Source organism: Bison bison, unplaced genomic scaffold (assembly GCF_000754665.1).
Source record: "Bison bison bison isolate TAMUID 2011002044 unplaced genomic scaffold, Bison_UMD1.0 scf7180017864505, whole genome shotgun sequence".
In the NCBI taxonomy this organism is placed as follows: domain Eukaryota; kingdom Metazoa; phylum Chordata; class Mammalia; order Artiodactyla; family Bovidae; genus Bison; species Bison bison.
The window spans coordinates 2,281,841-2,302,196 of record NW_011495062.1 but is presented as its reverse complement, the minus strand read 5'-3'; the positions used below and the strand labels follow the sequence as shown (position 1 = coordinate 2,302,196).

Here is a 20,356-nt window from a genome sequence, read left to right as displayed (position 1 = left end):
GTGTTCTCTGAGAAGGCTGGCAATTAATGCTAGTCTAAATAAGTCCAGCATTAAACGTTCGCCAAGGGTCAGCAAACTTGGGCCAAATGAACAACAGCCTTTTGCCCACACCTATTTGCCTATGAAGTATCACTGGTTACTTTCTGCTGCTAGAGCAGAGAGTAGTTGTAACAGAGACTTTATGTTCCACAAACATAAGCTATTTGTTGTCTGTTGCCTAAGCAAATTTTGTCAATCACCAGCATAAGTTCTCTGCAAAGCCATTTGACCATGGCAATCAGATCACCTATTCACTCACTGGACTCAGAAATTTCAATTCTAGCAACATATACAGGGAAATGACCAAAAATACAGATTTAGATTTTATAGATGTATCAAAATTGTTCATAGCAGCATTCTTTTGAAAAACTTAAGTCTTAGAAAAGTGATTAAGAAAAATCGTGGTAACTGTACAACAGAATAATACAATCTATTTAAAATTATAATTTAAGTATACACTGATGGATACTTAAGGAGATATTAACAATACATTATAAAGTAGAAAAGATATGTTTCAAAGTGTTATAGGTAGACAAACATATTTTGTAAACAAGTAAGTAAATTTTAAATCTACACATGCACACAAAGTCTGGAAGGGCACAGAATATGATGTTAAATACACTGACATGGGTTATCTTTGGGAGGTAGGATTTTCAAATGATCTTATCTCTATTTTCTAAACTTTCAGCCGAAAGCATAAAACTTTTTTAAGATGGCAAAAAGGTTAAGTATTTTAACAACATGGAGAAATGCTCATGCTTATAAATGATGAAGAACGTATTAAAAAAAGCATTCCTTTATGACCTGAATTCATAAATATGGCAGAACATTAACACTGGTTGTCTCTGGACTGAAGGATGTTTTCCCCCAGCTTCTTTAAACATTTGTCCTTTTCAAATTCTTCACAGAGAAAAGATTTTACTTGGGAAAAGTGTCCCTCTAGTTTTTTTTTTTTAATAGCAAAACATTAAAAGTAATTGAAGTATCTATTAATAGGAGACTACTGAAATAAATTATACTGTACATCTATACAGTAAGACCATATAAGCCATTAAAAAAAAAAAAAACCAAAGAGGTGTGCATGTTGGGAGGCGGGGGGAGACTACACAGGTCTGTCCTTGCTTACATAAGCAAAGTGTTTTTAGAAAGAACTCACAAGATTCTAACAATACTGGCTGCCTGTGGGGAAAGGAACTAGATGGCCAGAAAACTAGGATGAGGAAGACTTCTCACTATATATAACCTGACAACTTCTTTGAATTTTGAATATATTACTTATTCAAAAGTACTAGTTTTTTTTAATAAAGTACATGAAATATATACACAATGGACTTCCTATCACAGTTCTGGAAGCAGACCCAACAAAGATACCCTCTCACCATCTCTCAAGCACCAGTCAGAGTCTTCACCCCAATCTCACTCACCTGTAGCCTTCTTTGGCATCCTCCAGAGCCAACTGCTTGAATTCCTCATACATCTTTTTGTTGAAGTGATCTCTGAGGAAGAAGGACCAGAAGCGGAAGAGAGTGTTCATCTCCTGAGACTGGCCAATGCCCAAGCGTTTTCGCTCTGAAGGAGGAAGAGGAAAGATGTAATTTAGAGCCAGGCTGCCTGTGCTGTGGGGGACAAATGATCCTGTGGCTCAAAGACATCGGTCCTTTCTCCTCCCAATTCCTTTGCTCATCACCGTTAAGTCTCCGGGGGGGTATTCACTGAGGACTAACTATTCTGCAGCAGGCCCTGCTGCTGGGCATGGGGCATGAGCACCCCCAGAAGTAGGTGGCATCTGCTTCTGAAGCAGGCATCCTGGTCTACCTCTCCACCTCAAATATCACCGCTCTCAGTGTAGTTAGAACCAGGAAAAGCACAAATAAGTAATCCATGCACTCAACAAATTATATTCATCATATCATTGTGTCCGATTATTTTAGGAGTCCTACAATATTAAGTAAAAATGGTACATGCGAGGGCGGTTCAAGAGGGAGGAGACATATATATACCTATGGCTGATTCATGTTGATGTATGACAGAAACCAACACAATATTGTAAAGCAATTATCTTCCAATTAAAAATTTTAAAATATATACACACACACACAACACCAAAGAACAAGAAACAACAGATAAAATTTTTTAAAATCTGGTATCATTTAAAAATTAAGAACCTTTGTACTTCAAAGGACATGATCAACAAACAAGGTGAAAAGACAACCCACAGGATGGGAAAAATATTTGCAAATTATGTTATCTGATAAGGGACTTAGAAAAACTTATTACACCTTAATAACAAAGACAAGTAATTCAGTTAAAATACAGACAAAGGATATGAATGGACATTTCTCCCAAGAAGATATACAAATGGCCATTAAGCATATGAAAAAATGCTCAACATTATTAGCTATCAAAACCATATCAAATAAAATCAAAACCATGACAGGATATCATCACACACCCACTAGGACGGCTATACTCAAAAGGAAGATGATAGTGTCAGGACGATACGGAGAAACCAGAACCCTCATACACTGCTGTGAGCGATATAACATGATGCCGCTACTGAAGCAAACAGTCTTGCAGCAGTTCCTCAAAAGGTTACACAAAACTACCCTATTATATGACCTGGGAATTCCACTGTTCCACTCAACATAAATGAAAACCTATGTCCACACAAAAACATGTACAGGAATGTTCAAAGTAGCATTACTCATGAAAAGACAAAGCAGAAATTTTGTCCATCAACTGATGAATGGATAAACAAAAGGTAGTATCATCCACAGTGGAATGTTGTTTGATAATAAAAAGGCATTAAGTACTGATACACGGTACAACATAAATGAACCTTGAAATTATACGCGAAAGGAAAGAAGCCAGTCACAAAGGATCACGTGTTACATGAGCCCACGTTCATGAAGTCAAATCCATAGAGACAGAGCAGATGGTGGTTGTGTAGGTCTGGGAGGAGCTGGGGAGGGGCAGGGAGGGGGAATGACTAGTAAGGGGCACAGGGCTTACTTCTAAGGTAACGAAAATGTTCTAAAATGGATCTGGTGATGGATACACAACTCAAATATATTAAAAGCCACTGAGTTTGTATGCTTCAAATAGGTGAATCATAGTGTGTGAACTGTATTTCACAGATGCTCTGAGCATCTTTAGAGACAACCCAAGAGAAACCTACAGTTAAAAGGTTATCTCCTTTTGTGACAAAAGGAAACATGCGAGTGTCCAGAGAGGCTCTAGAGTAGGGGTTAGCCGTCTTTTTTTCTCTAAGGTGCTAGAGAGTAAATATTTTAGGCTTTGCAGGTCACATATGGTCTCTGTCATAAAGTCTCACCCTCCCCACCCCTACTTAAAAATGTTAAAACAAAAACTGTTCTTAGCTCTAGGGCCATACAAAGACAGGTTGCTGGCTGCATTTGGTCCACAGGTCATCATCTTTCTGGAGAATATATGCTGTCTCATGCATATTTGTTTGTAACATTGATGGTTTCACCAGAAACAGGAAAGAAAAATCCTGGTTTTTTTTTTAATATCAACAGAGAAAAATCAAGGAACAGGAATATTCTAAGCACCAGATCCTCTTTGCCTCCTGTATTCTATAACTAACTTCAGTCCTTCCTGCTATAATGTTATGTCACTTCTTGCTCTGAGGCTAGAGAATAGTCACCTGCTCCACCAGCCCTTACTCTGGATCTCAGTAGTGGCCCAGGAAGCTCCACCCTCTCCCTCTGTGCTTCTTACCATTAAGGCAGCGCCTACGATACTTGTGGTAGACGTGTTGTGTGAAGCCGTTTTCCTTGAGCAGCTCGTGGGAAGGATGTTGGAACTTGGGCAGCGACTGAGGGGTACAGCCATAGCTGCCAACTGCAGGCGTGCCTTCTGAGGGACTGGAGCTGCAGAGACCATGAAACAGAATGTCACCAGGTTCCCCAGAGAAGCCAACCATCAGATAGGAGGGGTCCCTCTGGTTCCTTCCAGCCTTCAACATTCAGCCTCTCAGTGTAACAAAGAAGCCCAGCTACTGTACTAGACCCTTAATGAACTATATGCATGGATCTCACTTATTATATCCATGGGTCTCACTTACTCAACCAACCTTTGGATGTTTTTTTAACAGTGAGGACATTGGGGCTCACAGAGACTAGGAGTCTTGCCCTGTCACAGAGCTAATATTTAACATCTCAGATCTGTACAATGCCCAAACCTGAGCTTTTAGCTGTTTATTTATCCCATGTTAACATTTAACTTTCCTTAACGAGCTGTAATGGGTTAACCCATCCATATTTTTTGTAAAACCACCATCTATCTTTGCAGAAAATAAATAAGAGTGCATAGGTCAGTGGCTCCCAAACCTTCTCTGGAATTCAGAACACTGGGGTCATTTTCCTGAGAATAAATAAAAAGGAATCCAGGCCCTACCCCCAGAAGCTGTGTCCAGCAGACACAGCTGTACTTTTATTCAACTCCTGAGCTATCCAGAGGGAGGCAGCAGATATGCATGTCTGAAATCAACTGAGCTGACCTCCCATGAGAATGCCATGCAGCCACCACACTTCAGAAAGCAGCCTTCCTCTCCCCAGGATCTGGATTTAAGCTCTCTAGACTACTCCTGGTTTTTTGGATTTGGATGAGGGCCCCTTCCTTAAATTTTCCTTCATTTGCAGACCTAAGAGGTACTCTTGTCTTGGTGTCATCACTGTCATGGCTCTGCTGCCCTCCCTGCAGTCAGCCTGATCCCCTTTCCCATGGCCCACACCTGATGGAAGCAGTCCGGGGCCTGTGCTCGCGGGAATCCATCACCCAGCCCACGTGACTCTCCAAAGGTGGGTTCGAGCTGTGTCTTGTCTTCCTTTTCCGAGGCGTCTGCAAAGGTCAGTGTGGGATTTGTTAATATACAGTCATACTCATATGAATCTGAGGAGCATCAAGTATTTGTAAGATTACGATACCCTCCTAAAGTCTGAGTTATCTCACAATTTACAAAGCATTTTCATATCTAGTCTCACGTGATGTCCACAGCTGTGAGGAGGAGCTGGCACACCTACTTGACAGGTGACAAAATTGAGGCTTGTGGGTGATGTGATCTGCTCAAGGACCTGTCAGTTCTCCTTAGATCTTATCATGGCTGCTTGGGCCACCACTCCCAGCCCCCATTCCACACTGCAGATGGGGTCACTCAATCCCAGTGGGCCCACTAGCCTAAGAATATGGAGCAGGTGGGGGTGGGGTGGGGGTGTGTGGTACTTTCTTAGCTCAAGACAAGGGACAGAAGCAGAGCCCCGAAGGCAGTCAAGTGAGCCCAAGACTTAGTGGCTTAGCATCAACGCCCTACCTTAGCATCCAGTGTTCGACCTTCCTTCACCACTGGATAAAACCGCGATGTCTGGCTTGAATCTTTGAGCTGCGGTGTCCGGGGTGTGCGGGGGGTCCTGGCATTGCGGTAGTTTGGCGACTCTGGGACAGTGGTTGGTAGAGAGCGGGCGATGGTGGAAGGCTCGGGAGCACCAAACAGCTTGTTGGCCAGGGCATCAGTGGGAACTGCAGAAGCAGAGCGGTGACAGTGAGCAGAGGGGGGCCGGTGACTGCCTGTCCCCAGAAGCCCCGTCAGACAGCTCCAGACTCTCCCACTCAGGCCAGGGTGGCAGGGGTCATCTCTCACCTTGCTGGAAGCGAGGTGGTCCAGGAGGGACCTCCTGGTTGGGATCCACAGGGGGTTCAGGGGTTAGTGTGTCAAACTGCTCCCGACTGATCATATTGACTTTCTTGAAGTTCTCGACTTCTTGCTACAGAGGACACGAGATGGGTGGGGAAAAGAGGCTGGTAAGAGGACTGCCCTAGCCTGTTTTAGGAATCAAGACAGGAAGTTGAAGAGGGCAGTTCCTATGTCCACATATGTGGAATTCTGGTTCCCGGGCTCTCAGCTGCCCATCACCATGCCTCAACCCCAGGTGCCCAGGGGTTGAATGTGCTCACCCAGCAGCACTTGCCCAGCCCTCCCTGCAGCAGCACTGAGGTCAGAACTCCAGCCCCCCAGGAACCTGCTACAGACTCCCCTCCCCAACTCTTGCTGCAATTCTCTCATTTCGAAACACATTACTATTACCACTCACTACAGAGGCTCACCAGAAGCCGACTGACCACCATACACAAAATGCCTACACTTCCAGTTCTGACTGTTTCTAGGCAGCACTGAGTTTTTAAAAGACCTGTCTTTTCTCCATATTCCATACTCAAAAGCAAGTTCTTCAAAATGCCTTTAAACTTTAATACATGCCTAAATATTTAAGAACAGAAATGAAAATCCAATCTTATTCTTCACAAAAGTGTCTAGCCAACCTCTGAAATTAAACATGGATGATCAAGAAGCAGGATGATCCCCTCTCACATGGGCAGTTTACAGTGTTTATACACCTCTTCTCATTCTTAATATCCCCCACAAGGAGTGTCAATCGTCACTCCCTTTTATTAGATGAGGGTGCTGAGCTTCTGTGCCCAAGGCCACGCGGCTGTCAGCTTTCCTCTGCCTCACGTCACAGGCACCGTAGGCCCCCACCACCACTATGCCCAAGGCTCACCTTGATCTGGGAATACTCGGGTTCGAACTTCTCAGTCCACAGGTCCTGCTCATAGTAGAAGAGCCCATCATTAATGACCTTGGCCAGCTCAGCACTCATCTTGGCACGCGAGGTGTGGTTGCCAGTGCGGTCGCCCCCTGGGTGCCGGCGCATGTAAGGTGGTGTCTGAGTGACAATGAGGATTTTGTTGACATCTCGGTCATCAATCTCATAGTCAGAGTCCTCATCAGACCAGGCGGTAAAGGTATTCTTCCGTCCATCCATCTGCTCCATTTCCTCATCAAACAGGAAATCCAGTTCCTCTTGCTCATCTTGATCCTTGGACATCAGCTGCTGAGAGGGCAGATGCTGAGGCAGAGTGGTCGAGTGAACAAATCTGGGTTCCTCTGACTTCTAAAATGGGGGGAGACCAAAGAGAGAGAATCACCAGGAAGTCCTCAGGCCAGGCTGTCACTGTCCCCTGAGAGGAAGCCCTGACCCCTTAACACGGGACTGTTACATCTGCAGCCCTGAAAATGACACCAAGTCACAGCTGTCAGCACTGGAGTCACTCACGAAAAAAGGATGTCCCATACAACTCTGGGTTTCTCCACTCACAGTTCACATCAGTCCTTCACAAACACTGAAACGACAAGCTCTCTGTATGTACAGACTGCACTCTCATTTACCTAAATACACACCCCTCCACAGCACCTGGCCTCCGAGCATATACATGAGGAAGTTCAACAGGCTGCTTCATCCTTTTCCCCATCCCCAACTCCGCCCAATAAGCTCGAAGCTTCACCCGGCAAGAACCACAGCTGCCTTGCCTTCCATCACACCCTCAGAACTTACATTGGGACCAAACAACAGCCCATGTTCAACTATTTGCTAAATGGGTAAGAACCCACTGGTACCAGGCCCTGTGACCAGGTCCTTGAACTTATGGAGCTCACAGTTTAGAAGGATAAAAAGTCAACCAACCAACCAACCAACTGCAATGTGATGGTAAAGACTATAAATAGGCCTCTTGGGAGTACTTAGGGAGGGGCACTTAAGCAAATGGGGGCGGGACTGGGGACACTCAGGGAAGGCTTCTGTGAAGAAGTGATTATGAAAGGACCTGTTTAGGCAAGCCAGATGAAGGCAGGGACAAAGACTGTAAGAGGCAAAACAGACAAAAAACCAAAAACACAGCATGTCCCAAAGGCAGGAGAAAAAACAAGACTCCTTTCAGCCAAAACAAAGTATTTCAGAGTGTTGATACGCTGAATTATCTGCAAGTTTTTGGAGGTAAAACATCTGTTTACCTCACACAACATATTTAAACATTAATTCCCTGCTGTGCCAAAAAAAAAGCTTTCTGTATAAATCTTAAACTACTCTCTTTTGCAAGGGTCAGGATAGGCCAGGTGGAAGTGGAGGGCTCTAATTCTGGACTGGGGGCTAGGTGTCTTTGGAAAGGCCTTTCCAAAGCCTCTGCAGTCTTAAGGACTGAACTGAACCTTGTCAGGTCCTTGTCACTTACTACCTTCTCTTCACATTCTAGCCTATCTGATACTTCTTAAACAACCAGAACAGACAGGGTTGGGGGTGTGGGGGCAGGAAGGAGATGAGGGAATCGATCACAGTGGTACAATGGAAAAGGGGGCACAGAATTCCATACAAGGTCATCTATCAGGTCTCCTCTCAAGGCCTAGACCAAGGTATCCAAAGAAGGGATGGCAGTGGGCAGGTGAATGGAGAAGTTTGTTCCTCAAATTTTAGTTTCAGATTGAAACACTTCTCTAACAGAAGACTATGTGTGAGCTACTCATATATTGGTCTACTATTTCTAGAGCAATCTAACCCCTCCTTCCTTTCAACCTAAGATAAAGTGAGGCCTTCAGATATTAAAGAAGTTTCCCAAGGTCACCAGCCAACAATGACAGAAGACCTGAGTTCCAGTCTAGACTCTAACTCTCCAGGCCATGGGTCTGCACCTTCTCCCTTCCCTTTTCCAAGGATTTGATGGAGTTATATATGAGACAGTGAGGACAAATTCAGGGGGACGGCACTAAATAATGCAGCCATAAGGACTTAGATGAGGCAAAAAGAACAGCCAAGGGGCTTCCCTGGTGGCCCAGTGGCTAAGACTGTGCTTCCACTGCAGAGGGCACAAGTCTGATCCCTGGTCAGGGAACTAACAGCCCACATGCTACACAGACTGGCCAAATAAGGCCCCAAACAAACCCAAAAAAATCAAACCAAAAAACCCAGCCAAGTATTAAGAAACAATTAACTTTCAATGAGACTGCTGCCAGAGGCTACATGATCTCCTCCTATGAAAAATGCCACTCAGGAACTACAGAGATAGGGCTATCCTGGGGGGTGATCCACTGGAAATGGAAACAGGCCATATCATATCAGCCTTCCTGCACTCACTGGTGGCCTGTGGCTTCCATCATAACCCTGAACTACCTGGCCTGACTGCTATTCCCTTAGAACACAGAGCTCTGTGCCTATGTGATACCCGTTCCGCACTCTCCAGCCCAAGCCCCTAGAATCCAGGATAGGGAACAGGCCTCACCCACCTTGGGTCGCGCTGGAGAGGGCCGAGGCCTTTTCTTCACTTCAATCCAGTTCTCAGAATCCAGGTCAGGGAGGCTGGCGGACAGGCCCTTGGGCAGCGTCTTTAGGTTGCTGACCTCCTCTGTTTTGGTTGGCACTGGGGTGACCGCACGGGGAGAGCCAGGCGCTGACTCTGAAGGGTAGAAAGGGGAGGTCCTCATCCCTCCAGTCCTCCTCTTGATGCCAGCCCCGAGCAGGACTGCTGGCCGGAAGACAAGGGCAACAAGGAGGCATCCACATGCCAGCAGGGTACCTACCTGTCTCTTTCTGGTAGTGCTGGCGGGGCACAAACTCTGGGCAGTTGAGAAGCTGGGAGAAATCAGTCTGGGAATAATCCACTATCGGGGGACCAGGAAGAGGCCATTTCTCGGGCTCCTCCCTCCTGCGTACTTTTTCCTCAACAATCTCTACCACTTTGCTGTCCTTTAGGGCCTGCAGGGGAGAAGGAGGGAGAAGATGCAGAGGGAAGACGAGGACAGACCAAGATCTTGGAAGCCGGGGCATGACTGAGCCCCATGAGCTCAGCACAAAAGTCCAGAGTTGGCAGGAGTATAAGAAAACTGGCCCCATCTTCCACAACCAGCAGATGAGTGAGATGTTCAAACTTGTAAGAGGTAACAACATGCAAAACACACTTGCCCTTTGACCCTGCCATTCTACTTCCAAGAATCAATCCAGGGAAATACTTGTACCAATAGGTGACAGCATGTATAAGATATGGACAAAAGGCCATTCACAGCAACACTGCCTGTAAAAGGAAAAAACCGGGAACTACCTAAACTTGCCACTACATAGGCAATTTAAACCAATTATGGCACAGCAATTCAACCCAACACTGCTGCTGCTAAGTCGCGTCAGTCGTATCTGACTCTGTGCGACCCCACAGATGGCAGCCCAGCAGGCTCCTCTGTCCCTGGGATTCTCCGGGCAAGAACACTGGAGTGGGTTGCCATTTCCTTCTCCATTGCATACAAGTGAAAAGTGTTGCTCAGTCGTGTCCGACTCTTAGCCTACCAGGCTCCTCTGTCCATGGGATTCTCCAGGCAAGAGTACTGGAGTGGGGTGCCATTGCCTTCTCCGAACCCAACACTACTCAGGCTTAAAAGTCAGCTTCAAATGTGTTGAGGTGGTTAACAGTCACAAAAACCAGGTCTAGATCAATGAGTTTAAGATCCCACTGGTGTTGGAATTCTTAATTAAAAACATGCAAATGCACACAAATTTTTCTAGGATTCACAGGTAAAGGGCTACAGGTATCTATCTTGGGGGAAAGGGGGTGAAGTAATGGAGAGTAGAGAAGAATTTTCTTTTTAATATCTTTTAAATGGAAAAGAAAAACATTTCAACGTGATAACATACTCTGTTGGTGAGGCTGGGGAAAGAGGCATTCTCATACACTGCTGGTGAGATCGCAGAAAGTACACCCACTAGAAAGGGAATCAGGTAACAGCTAGCAAAATTATATATGCATTGGCCTTCAGTTCAACCATCCCACTCCTACAACAAAGACACACTGGCTAAACCGTGAAAAGATACATATACACACAACTCTAAGTAAGAACGAGGAGTATCTCTCTATTACCACTATCACTACTAAGTGCTCAGCTCCCAGATACATTAAGTGAAAGCAAAAAATGGTGAAGAAATACATGTGCTATGTTACCATTCATCTAAGAAAGGGTGAGTATATAATACAGAGAGGCATTTACTTATTTTTTTTAATGGAAGGATTCAAAAAAGTTTGTTTATAGTAAAAGGGAAAAAAGTATTAAGAAAATCTTTTAAGCTGGACTATCAACATACCATTTGCCTTTGGAACCACAGAAATATTTTATATAAATGTAAAACAAGTAAGAAATTAGGCGTAAGAAAGCATTCCCAAAAATGTGAGAGCAAGGCAAAATTACTAAAACTAATATGTACACAACCACACAAAAAGTATTTCAACTTAATAGTCACTGACCGTATAAATGGGGAAAAAAATCTAGGAGTAGGAGAGATACTGTAAGCATAGTCTGTACAGTAAAACAAATGAATAGTTACTCTGATGTTGTTTGGAATCAGGATTTTTGGCATGGGAGAGTAATAGTTATAAACATAAAAGATGCTTGGGTTAAGTAAAGACACTGGAGAAATATTAACAGAAAATATCAGTGTAATCTCATGATATATTAAAAAAAAAAAAAAACAACCAATCGTAGCAACAATCACCCTACAACTCAGGCTGTGATATCTAAATATCAGAACTACCATTTCCCCAAAATAAAGGCCCTAGAGTGTCTTAAAGGAAAAAAAAAAAAAAAGGCCATTCCAGATCTGAGGCAACAAAAGTACAAGATGAGCTAGGGTCCCACTGGCAACAATTTGATTTAGCATAATAACTACAATAAATGAAACAAAATGCTTGAATCTACTAGTCTGTAATGATACAAAAACAAACAAAAAAAACCAAACTGAAACCTTACCAGTTACCTTTGAAGGTTATTAGAGATCAGCTCATAATTCTGAGAACTGGTTAACAAAGGAAAAGATAAAGCACTTAACTGCCCTTCCTGTACAAACTACATGCTTCTTGGTAACCAAATAGCTGATAAGGCAAAGTACCTCCCTAAAGAGTTATTCCAGCAAACAAATACAGACAGACAGAACATACACATTTTATAGTTTCTAATGAAGTAACAGGTAATTTACAGCTTATGTGACAAAAAAGAGAATCAGATGAAGCACTCATTAAGTGCCACCTGAGAGAATATATCACTATCTATATAGTATTCTTGACAAGGAGGGAGAAAGGAAGGAAAAAACCTGAATCTGATCAGGTCTCTCAATCACTAATTTACAAAAAATCTGGAGTACGGAACATGTAAAATTACTGATTCACAAATTACTGAAAGAAAACTTCTAAAACGGGGTGAATTGGCAACTGAACAAATATTTGCTGATATTAAAGAATTGTTAACGTTTTTACATGTAATAGTGCTACAGTGAGTACTTTTCTTTAACAGGCCTTTATCTTTTAGAGACAGATTAACTGAAACATGGATAAAATGTCAGATTACTGGAGATTTTCTTCAAAGTAATCTGGGAAAGGAAACAGATGAGGAGACAGATGGAATAAGACTGCCCATGAATTGATAGCTGCTGAGACTGGGTAATGGGCTCATTACACCACTGTATTGACTTTTGTAAAATTTCCATGTCTGATGTCTTCCATGATAAAGGGGTGAGGGAGAGACGGGGAAGAAGGTGAGAAAGAGAAGGGAAGGGAACGAGGAGAGGGAGGGAGAGAGGCTGGCCAAGCCTTGTAACCTTAGCACAAGTAATGAGATGAGGACTCTTCTGGGGTTCTTGGGCTTGACACAAACTCCAACTCCTTAAGTAAGGATCTTTCCTTCCCCTCCGCCCCAGCCCCAGGGAGGGAGACATACCGCAAAGATGAGTGAAATGTCAGTGGTAAGGGCCTGCACTCGGTGGAAGGACGCAATCAGTGTCATGGGAAGGAAACCGTCAGCATCCATTTTTCGTCGCAGGAAGAAGTCTCGCTCTAAATTGTCCACGCTGAAGTAGTATTCACTAGGTGGAGGGGAGAAGTGTGATTGCTCCATCATGTGTGAACATGCCTTCTTTGTTCTGTACATTCCAGGAACCTCACACAGCCTCTGACCAACCCTGTCCCTCTGTATTTACAATCTTATAGGCTGGAAAGAGATGATGTTATCCTCTCATGGCTCCCTAACCTTGGGTCAAACTGTCTCTCTCTGCCCTTCCGCCTCTTGGTACACCTGACAAACTCCTCATCCTCTAAAACCCAGTCCCAATACTGTTGGTCACTTTCTCTTCTGCTCCTAAACTGCTTATCACACCCCATTGCAATGATCTCTTTCCTTGTATGGCCCCCCCACTGGACTGGGAGACAGTCCACTAGAGAGGTTAGGAGTTGAGGTTTTGCAAGTCAGAAACAGACTGAAATCTGTGCCTTGTCACTTATTAGTTGGGCAAGTTACTGGGCCTGTTTGCTTATCAATAAAAAGGGGATAAAACCCAGCTCATAAGAATTAAATAGGTAACTCTATAACTAAGTAAGAGAATGCCTATAAAGCTGAGCACTGAGCCTCATCAATGACGACTCAGTTAAGTGTCTATTAGCATTCTGACAATGCTGCCATTACAAATAGAGGCCCAAAGGGAACAGAATCTAGACATTTTCGTTCCTTTTAAAAACATTAACTGATTCATTTTTAAAACAGAAGTACAGTTCTCTCAAGTTATCTTTTTCGTCTCCAGCCAGAGGCAGCAACCACTGTGATCCCCAGAAGGGCCTGTACAGCCTTATTCCGTCCTCAGGCACCCCCCAACCCCACCCATGTCTCCAGAAGGAAGACGCCCGTCCACTCACATCTGGCGTTTGATGTAGTCTTTAAGCAACTCCTGGTCCACGCTGTAAAGCTCAGTGCTGCTGACATTGTCAAAATAGTAGGTGATGTTGTTCATGTACTTGGGGGTGCGAGGCCCCTCCGCACCATCAAACTTTCGGTAGCCAAACTGGTAGTCAAAATGCGCTATGGGAGGAACAAGCACCATGAGGGAGAGGAGATCCCCGCCCACCGCCCCTGATGAACTCCCTCAGACATCCCGGAGCCCAAAGGGGCCTCACGTACTTCGAGTGCCACCCCGTCCGCGTCCCCGTCCGCGACCACGCCCCCGTCCACGGCCACGGAAGGAAGCCCGCGCCCCACCAGCCCCATCACTCTTCACACTCGATGTCTCATCCTGGTCATGCCAGGCAGGCTCCGATTTGGTCTCTGGTTGCCAGGCTGGAGTGGGGGGGGCCACGGGCACGTAGGTGACAGGCTCAGACCCTATGGGGAGAGAGGGCATCAGGTCAGGCCTGAGGGTGACCCCCAGGCCCAGGCCCTCCATAGTGGGAGCGCATACCTTTGATCTCCCCGCGGTTGGTGGGGGTGTGTCGTGGCTCTGGAGGACGAGTAGGGCGTGAGACCAGTTTCTCTCTGGGCACTTCAGGCTTCATGTCTATTTGCAACGGAACCCACTTGTGTTTGTTCCCTGGAGGATAGCGTGGGCACGAGAAAGGCTTGAAGGAGAGGCCCCTCCTGCCCACCTCTACCCCCAATCCTCTGTCCCTGGCAGGGCTTTTACTGCCCCCGGTCACCTCGGGCAAACGCCTTTCCCTCATTGGACCTCATTTTCATCCCTGAAATAAGAAGGCGGTGGACTTCAATGTGATGGACACTCTTGGTTGACTCCCAATACCGATTTCTCCAGAGCACACCATTTACAGCCAGACACACGGCAGCCTGGAATCAAGACCGCACCTCCAGGCTCCCCTAGATACATGCCAAGGAGAGCTGAGTGGAAGCAGTCAATTCTAGGGTGCGTCCCTAAAAAGCAAGGAGCTATTCTCCCCTTTCCCCACGCTACTAAGTAGAGTGAGTCACCTGGGATGAGAAGAGCCAACACACAGCAAGACAAAGGAATCAAAGAGCTGCCATTATAGGCCTGGCCTACTCCTACCAAGCTCTCAAGTGAAAGAAACAATCTTCCATATTGGTTAAACCACTGTTCCTCTAGATACCTATGACAGCAGCCAAACCTGTATCCTAGCCATTTCAGCCAGAGCAATGGGATCGCCTGTATTTAAATGAAATCTAACACAAGGCAGAAATACGTCAACAGACACCAAGAACACACTGAGGGAGGGACCGCCTGTCTTCTGCACTGCTTGAGCCCCAGTGCTGAGGACAGGGCTTTCCAAATGCTGGTTATAGGAAAAGAACTGATGGACAGATAGTTAGAAGGAAGCTTGATGGCCCAGCAGCCTACACCCATCAGACTCTCAAGCACTTCCGGGGGGCTCCTGAAATTGCTCCAGCAGCCCTCGAGTTCTCACATTCCCTGATTCTCCTGCTACCTTCTCCCAAGTCCCGCTCCAAGTCACTCACCTTTCTTCTTCTGTCCCCCTCGCTGGCAGTCCTCGTCCCCATTCTTCTCCTCCCCCGATTCATCGGATTTGGTTTTCGGGCTCTCCTTACTATCGCTCCCCTCTCCTTTCTCCTGTTCCTTCATGTCCTTTTTGGGTGGTAGCTTGCGGGCAGGCTGAGACTTGTGGGCCTGTGGCTGCAGCAGGAAGCAGAGGAACAGGGAAGTGACGTGCATCTGAAAGCCACTCAGGATGGGATGGAAGGGAGCTCCCTGTCACCGGAGCACGTGATGCAGGTTGGGGTGGATGTATCCTATAGCCCTGTTTTCACGCCTGACATGCCTTTGCTGGGAAGAGTGGTCAAACAGGCAAGAAGCAGAGGACAACCCGCCTCTCCAGGTCCCTTAAGTCTAAATGAGAGAGACAACCCCTCAACGTGGGCTGTGGCCTGCAAAGGCCAGGTGTTTACTCCCTACAACAGGACCATGTGATCTGAATCACCGGTGGGATGGAGGAGACACTGGCCTCTGGTCTGTCCACACCAATCCTGTCTGTGAACAAAGCCCACTGGCCCAAGCCGATGAGAGACCTTGCCGTCAGGCCAGGAAAAAAGATGCTGATGGGGAAAGGACTGACCAGGGGTCCACCTTCTGCTGGGGCTTTGGAAAGCTACGTCAGCTTCCCCATAACCTGTGGTCTGGAGGTGGGTACCTGCCCTAATGACCATTCTACTGCACTCACAGGCAATCCAAGTGGAGAACACAGGTTTTAGAACATGATACACTGATTTTCAATCCCCGCCTGGCCATCAAGGACTAGTGATTAACCTCCCCTCCCGGCCTTAGTGGCCTCATCTGTAAAATGGGAATTACCGAAGGGCCTATCTAGGAGTCACTGAGGATTAGGTGAAATGGTGGATAAATGGCACTTGGCAGTCTCTGTCACACAGCAAGGGCTCAAAGGATGATTCTTAGCTATTTCAAGGTTGCCCATATTTTCCAACCACTCCTTCTAAAAAACAGAAAATTAACACCCGAGGCACTGAAAGCTTGAGGCCAAATGTGAACATGTAGACGGAGTTCAAACCTGCCCATCCCTCCCCACAGACTCACCTGCACACTCTTATGGGCTATCTCTCCAGGTGTTGGCCAGTTGATTGCATCTCCAAAGTCACCAACCTGCAAGGCACATTCTGTGAGGGTTCCAGGGTAACCCTGCCTCCACCATTCAGGCCCTCATCCAAAATACAGCTCCACCAAGAGATCATAAGCCAAAACCAGTCTGTCCACGAGAACCATCCACAACAAAGACCCAGAAAAAGTGCCTCTGCTATTCAGAAATCCCCTGCAGCCCAGAAGCACTCACTACAACAGAAAAGAGGCTCCCACCTCCATCCAGGAAGCCCACCCCCACCCCTGGGTTGCCAACTCATATTTCTTACCTTGCCACCTTTGCGCTGTTTAGGAACTGCTGCCCTCACCACCTTTGCTGGGGCAGAATGTTCTGTGGAAGCAAGAAAGGAGAGGTGGTTATACAGCACCCCTCAGAGAGGGCCCCCGACCAGCTCCTCACCCTCATCACTGCCCCATGCCACTAAGCAACCTGTAGGTTCCCAGACAAAGGTTTGGTGGACAGAAGAGGGACATATGCTCAAACCCCGCTTTCTGAAGAAATTACGGAAAGTGAGATCATGGAAGAAGCAGACAGCCCAAACCCCAGGAATTCAACACTGGTCTCTCACAGCTCTTACCCTCTTGTGTAAGGGGGACTGAGGCCTGGAGACCCTAGGTCCATGGCAGGATTTGCTCTATAATCCAGGGCTCCTGAATCACAGCAGATCCCATAAAGGAATCTGAAAGACTCTCTCTGGCTCAAACATTCTAGAAGTCTTCATGTGAGTAGACTTAGGAAGGCAAGACAAAAACCCTAAGTGGGCAACCAAGAAGTCCAAGACCTCTTCTAAGGCATGTGCATCAGAGCCAGCTCTGTCCTCAGTGATCTGTGGTCACCAACAGGAAGATGTGCCTGCCTTCCAAGTTTCCAGAGGAAAAGTGAGACCATCACCCCCTACATTTGACTCAATGGTTCCACCTTTAGGAATTTTTCCTAATGATACAAATTAGACAAGTGTTTAGGCTTATGTGCAAAGATGTTGCAAGAGCTATTCATAATTTCAAAAACACTGAAAATAATGTCTAACAGTAGGGAACTGGCTAAATAAAAGTTGAGCAACTTCCAGAGTGTTCTTAAATGATAATGATCTCTACTGATATGAAAACATAAACACACTAATGAAAAAAAATTATAATCCTATTTTTGTAAAATAAATTGAAAAGGTATACATACAAATACACATAGTAGGAACTCTGGAAGACATATAACCAAATATTACCAGGACCTAAGTAGTATGTTTGGGCTTCCCTGGTGGCTCAGACGGTAAAGCGTCTGTCTGCAATGCAGGAGACCCGGGTTCGATCCCTGGGTTGGGAAGATCCCCTGGAGAAAAAAATGGCAGCCCACTCCAGTATTCTTGCCTGGAAAATCCCATGGACCGCGGAGCCTGGTAGGTTACTGTCCATGGGGTTGCAAAGAGTCGGACATGACTGAGCGATTTCACTTTCACTTAAGTAGTATGTTTACAGTGATTTAATTTTGTTTGGGATTCTCCAGTAGTTTCAACCAGGGCAGAGAAGAGCTTTCTATTTTTATTACTTTTAATTTTTATTTTTTGGCTGTACCGTGCATCACGCAGGGTCATAGCTCCCTGACCAGGAATTGCACCTGCAGCCCCTGCAATAGAAGTGCAGAGTCTTAACCACTGGCAAGCCAGGAAAGTCCAGGGACTTTTGGGGAAAAAAAAAATTTTTTTAATAAGGAAGTGGCCCTAATAAGTCTGGTCCTTTCTACACCTATACTTGTTTTTCCAAGTTGGTTCTGAAGACCAGGAGTTTCTGAACCCTTCCTTCCCAGAGACCCACAGGATAAGATACAACCCGGGCCTCTGCTCACCCACCCCTTTGCCTCCATTGTTGGCCAGCTATGCCAGGCCAAGAGCTACCCCCAGTCCCTGAGCAAAAAAATTTGTCCAGCTGGTCTCAAAAGGAATGTTCCACTTCTTGATCACACGCATGTTCCCTTAATGAGAAGAGAGTCCTTGCCTGATTCCTAACTGGGAGGCCACTGAATTCTTGGCTTCCACCCCATACTGGAGCCACTGCCTCAAGACATTCCACATGCCAAAGGAGAGCTGGGGCTCTATAACCCAAACCACAGCATCCCCTATTCCCAGTGCTGGGCAGTGCAGAACCAAAAAATCTCTTTCAGTTCCAAGAGGATGGAGCTTGTAAGCCCAGGGAACTCCTTACTCCACACTGATTCTCTTGCTAACTCCAGTTTGGCCCAGAGCAGCCTAATACCACGCAGCTCCCTGACTAGGACCAGCAGAGGCAACTGTTAGAAGATCAACTCCCTCGATTACACATAAGCTATGGCAGTAATTACTTCTCCAGGGACCCAGCTTATAGACCCCCAAAACACTCCCTGCGTGCTACCAGGACAAGAGCAGGCCGAAAGGCCGGCACCATCAACGTCATTATCATGAAAGTGGAATGGGAAATCAGATTCAGAGGGCAAAGTGCTCTTGAAGACTACCTAAAAAGGTTTAAGGCAAAGTTTTGTCGGGTCATTGTCTTATTTCCTCTAACAAAAGCTCTTTCAAAATTCGGAAGAATCAGATCCTATAATTACCCTGCCTAACACCTTGTTCAAGATGACAAATGGTAAAGTACTGCTAAAAGTTCAGGCTCTCCTTAATGGGAGTGACCCGCTTCCACTAAAAGACCCCACCGACTCCCTACTCCCCCACCAATCCCAAGCTGACCAGGGGAATGTGGCTCTTTGGGCACACCCAGGAAAACCAATCAGCTAGCCCTTTGAAAAGTTTGCTGAAAAGGCCCCATCCCTAGTTAGCCTCCCTCTATCCCAAGGACCCTCAGTACCCTGGTTCCTACTCTGCTCTCAGGTAGGGCCTCGGGCTGTCCCTGCTCTAAGGAAGAATAAAATTCCCCAGAGAGACAGAGAAATACTTTAGGGAGAGAGAACCACTGCTACCTTTAAGCAAAATCCCTAGCTCTGTTAAAATCCCGCAGGGCCTAGGGGAACGCAGGAAGGCTCGGATGAAGGCTCGGATGAGCTATTGTCAGGCCCTGGGGGCAGGTTGGAAAAAAGACTAGGTTTTCTAACTTCAATTACACATCCTTTTCTGGGTCCCCTCCCAACTGTCCATCTTCACCAGGCGCATGTACGTGTACAAACGTGGGCACACGCAACACAGCTCCACAATGTACAGGGCCTGGCATCTAAAATGGCTCCCAATGGAAACCAATCTTTTGTGCAAGAGGCCAGTCCTTATGTCCAGCACCACTAACAGCCACCACTGACCCAAGCCCAGCTCGGGACACACTACACTCACCACCTCGCATGTGCCCAAGAAAACAGTTGTAGGACATGAGAGCAGCAAAAAAGGCCCGTGGTTCTGATTTCTTCCATTTAGATAGGCAACTGAGGCTCCCAAAGGCTAATAAGGGGCTTCCCTAGGGAAGAGCCGGGATGGGCACTAGAAGCCTCAGCTCCCTCTGTCCAGTGCTCCTTCCAGCTCACCAGAGATTCCACATGTCCACTGGTGGGAAAACGGGTCAAAAAGCTTTCCTGGTATAATCTCAGGGCACCGTCCCGCCACCTCCTGGTGAAGAGTCACTGGTGTCGGGGACAGGTTCCCAGGCAGAGGTGTGGTGAGGTGGCCCGAGGTGACCCCAGCACTCAGGGGGAGGAGGATGGCAGGCAGAGGCTCTGTGAGTGTCTCCCTTCTCCATCAAGGCAAGCAGAGGTTAGCTGGGATATGGAAGAGGCGAAAATGGAGTCTGCTAGGAGCCAGTACTGAATGTTGTTCCGGGGAGTGGGCGCGGGGGGTGGAGGGGCGGTGTCAAGGGGCTTTCTACAAACACATGCTCATTCGTGTATTAAATGAACCCCACAGTGGAGGTGGGGTTGGGGAGGGAACAGGGAGACCAGGAGATTTTTCATGAAGCTCTATCTGATCAGCAAACTCACTATTTTCACTTAAGACTGTGAGTGGTGAAGAGAAGGGGAGCTAAACCAATACCCTCCTCTCCTGGAGCCTGGCTCTTTTTCCACACTCTGAGCCCCACCTCCCCCG

At 46.3% G+C, this 20,356-nt stretch overlaps 1 protein-coding gene across 1 annotated transcript in view; it reads right to left on the bottom strand.

Annotated features, from left to right (window-relative positions):
- Positions 1–20,356, bottom strand: part of LARP1 (La ribonucleoprotein domain family, member 1) — a 60,588-nt gene that overhangs the window by 5,655 nt on the left and 34,577 nt on the right. The window contains exons 3-17 of the mRNA XM_010829400.1: positions 16,583–16,644; positions 16,254–16,319; positions 15,164–15,338; positions 14,139–14,267; positions 13,862–14,062; positions 13,600–13,762; positions 12,632–12,776; positions 9,461–9,635; positions 9,167–9,336; positions 6,615–7,007; positions 5,699–5,822; positions 5,372–5,577; positions 4,796–4,902; positions 3,781–3,932; positions 1,464–1,608 (exon numbers count right to left, since the gene is read on the bottom strand). Coding sequence (XP_010827702.1) covers positions 1,464–1,608; positions 3,781–3,932; positions 4,796–4,902; positions 5,372–5,577; positions 5,699–5,822; positions 6,615–7,007; positions 9,167–9,336; positions 9,461–9,635; positions 12,632–12,776; positions 13,600–13,762; positions 13,862–14,062; positions 14,139–14,267; positions 15,164–15,338; positions 16,254–16,319; positions 16,583–16,644 — 2,413 coding nt within the window. The remainder of the gene's footprint in view (positions 1–1,463; positions 1,609–3,780; positions 3,933–4,795; positions 4,903–5,371; positions 5,578–5,698; positions 5,823–6,614; positions 7,008–9,166; positions 9,337–9,460; positions 9,636–12,631; positions 12,777–13,599; positions 13,763–13,861; positions 14,063–14,138; positions 14,268–15,163; positions 15,339–16,253; positions 16,320–16,582; positions 16,645–20,356) is intronic.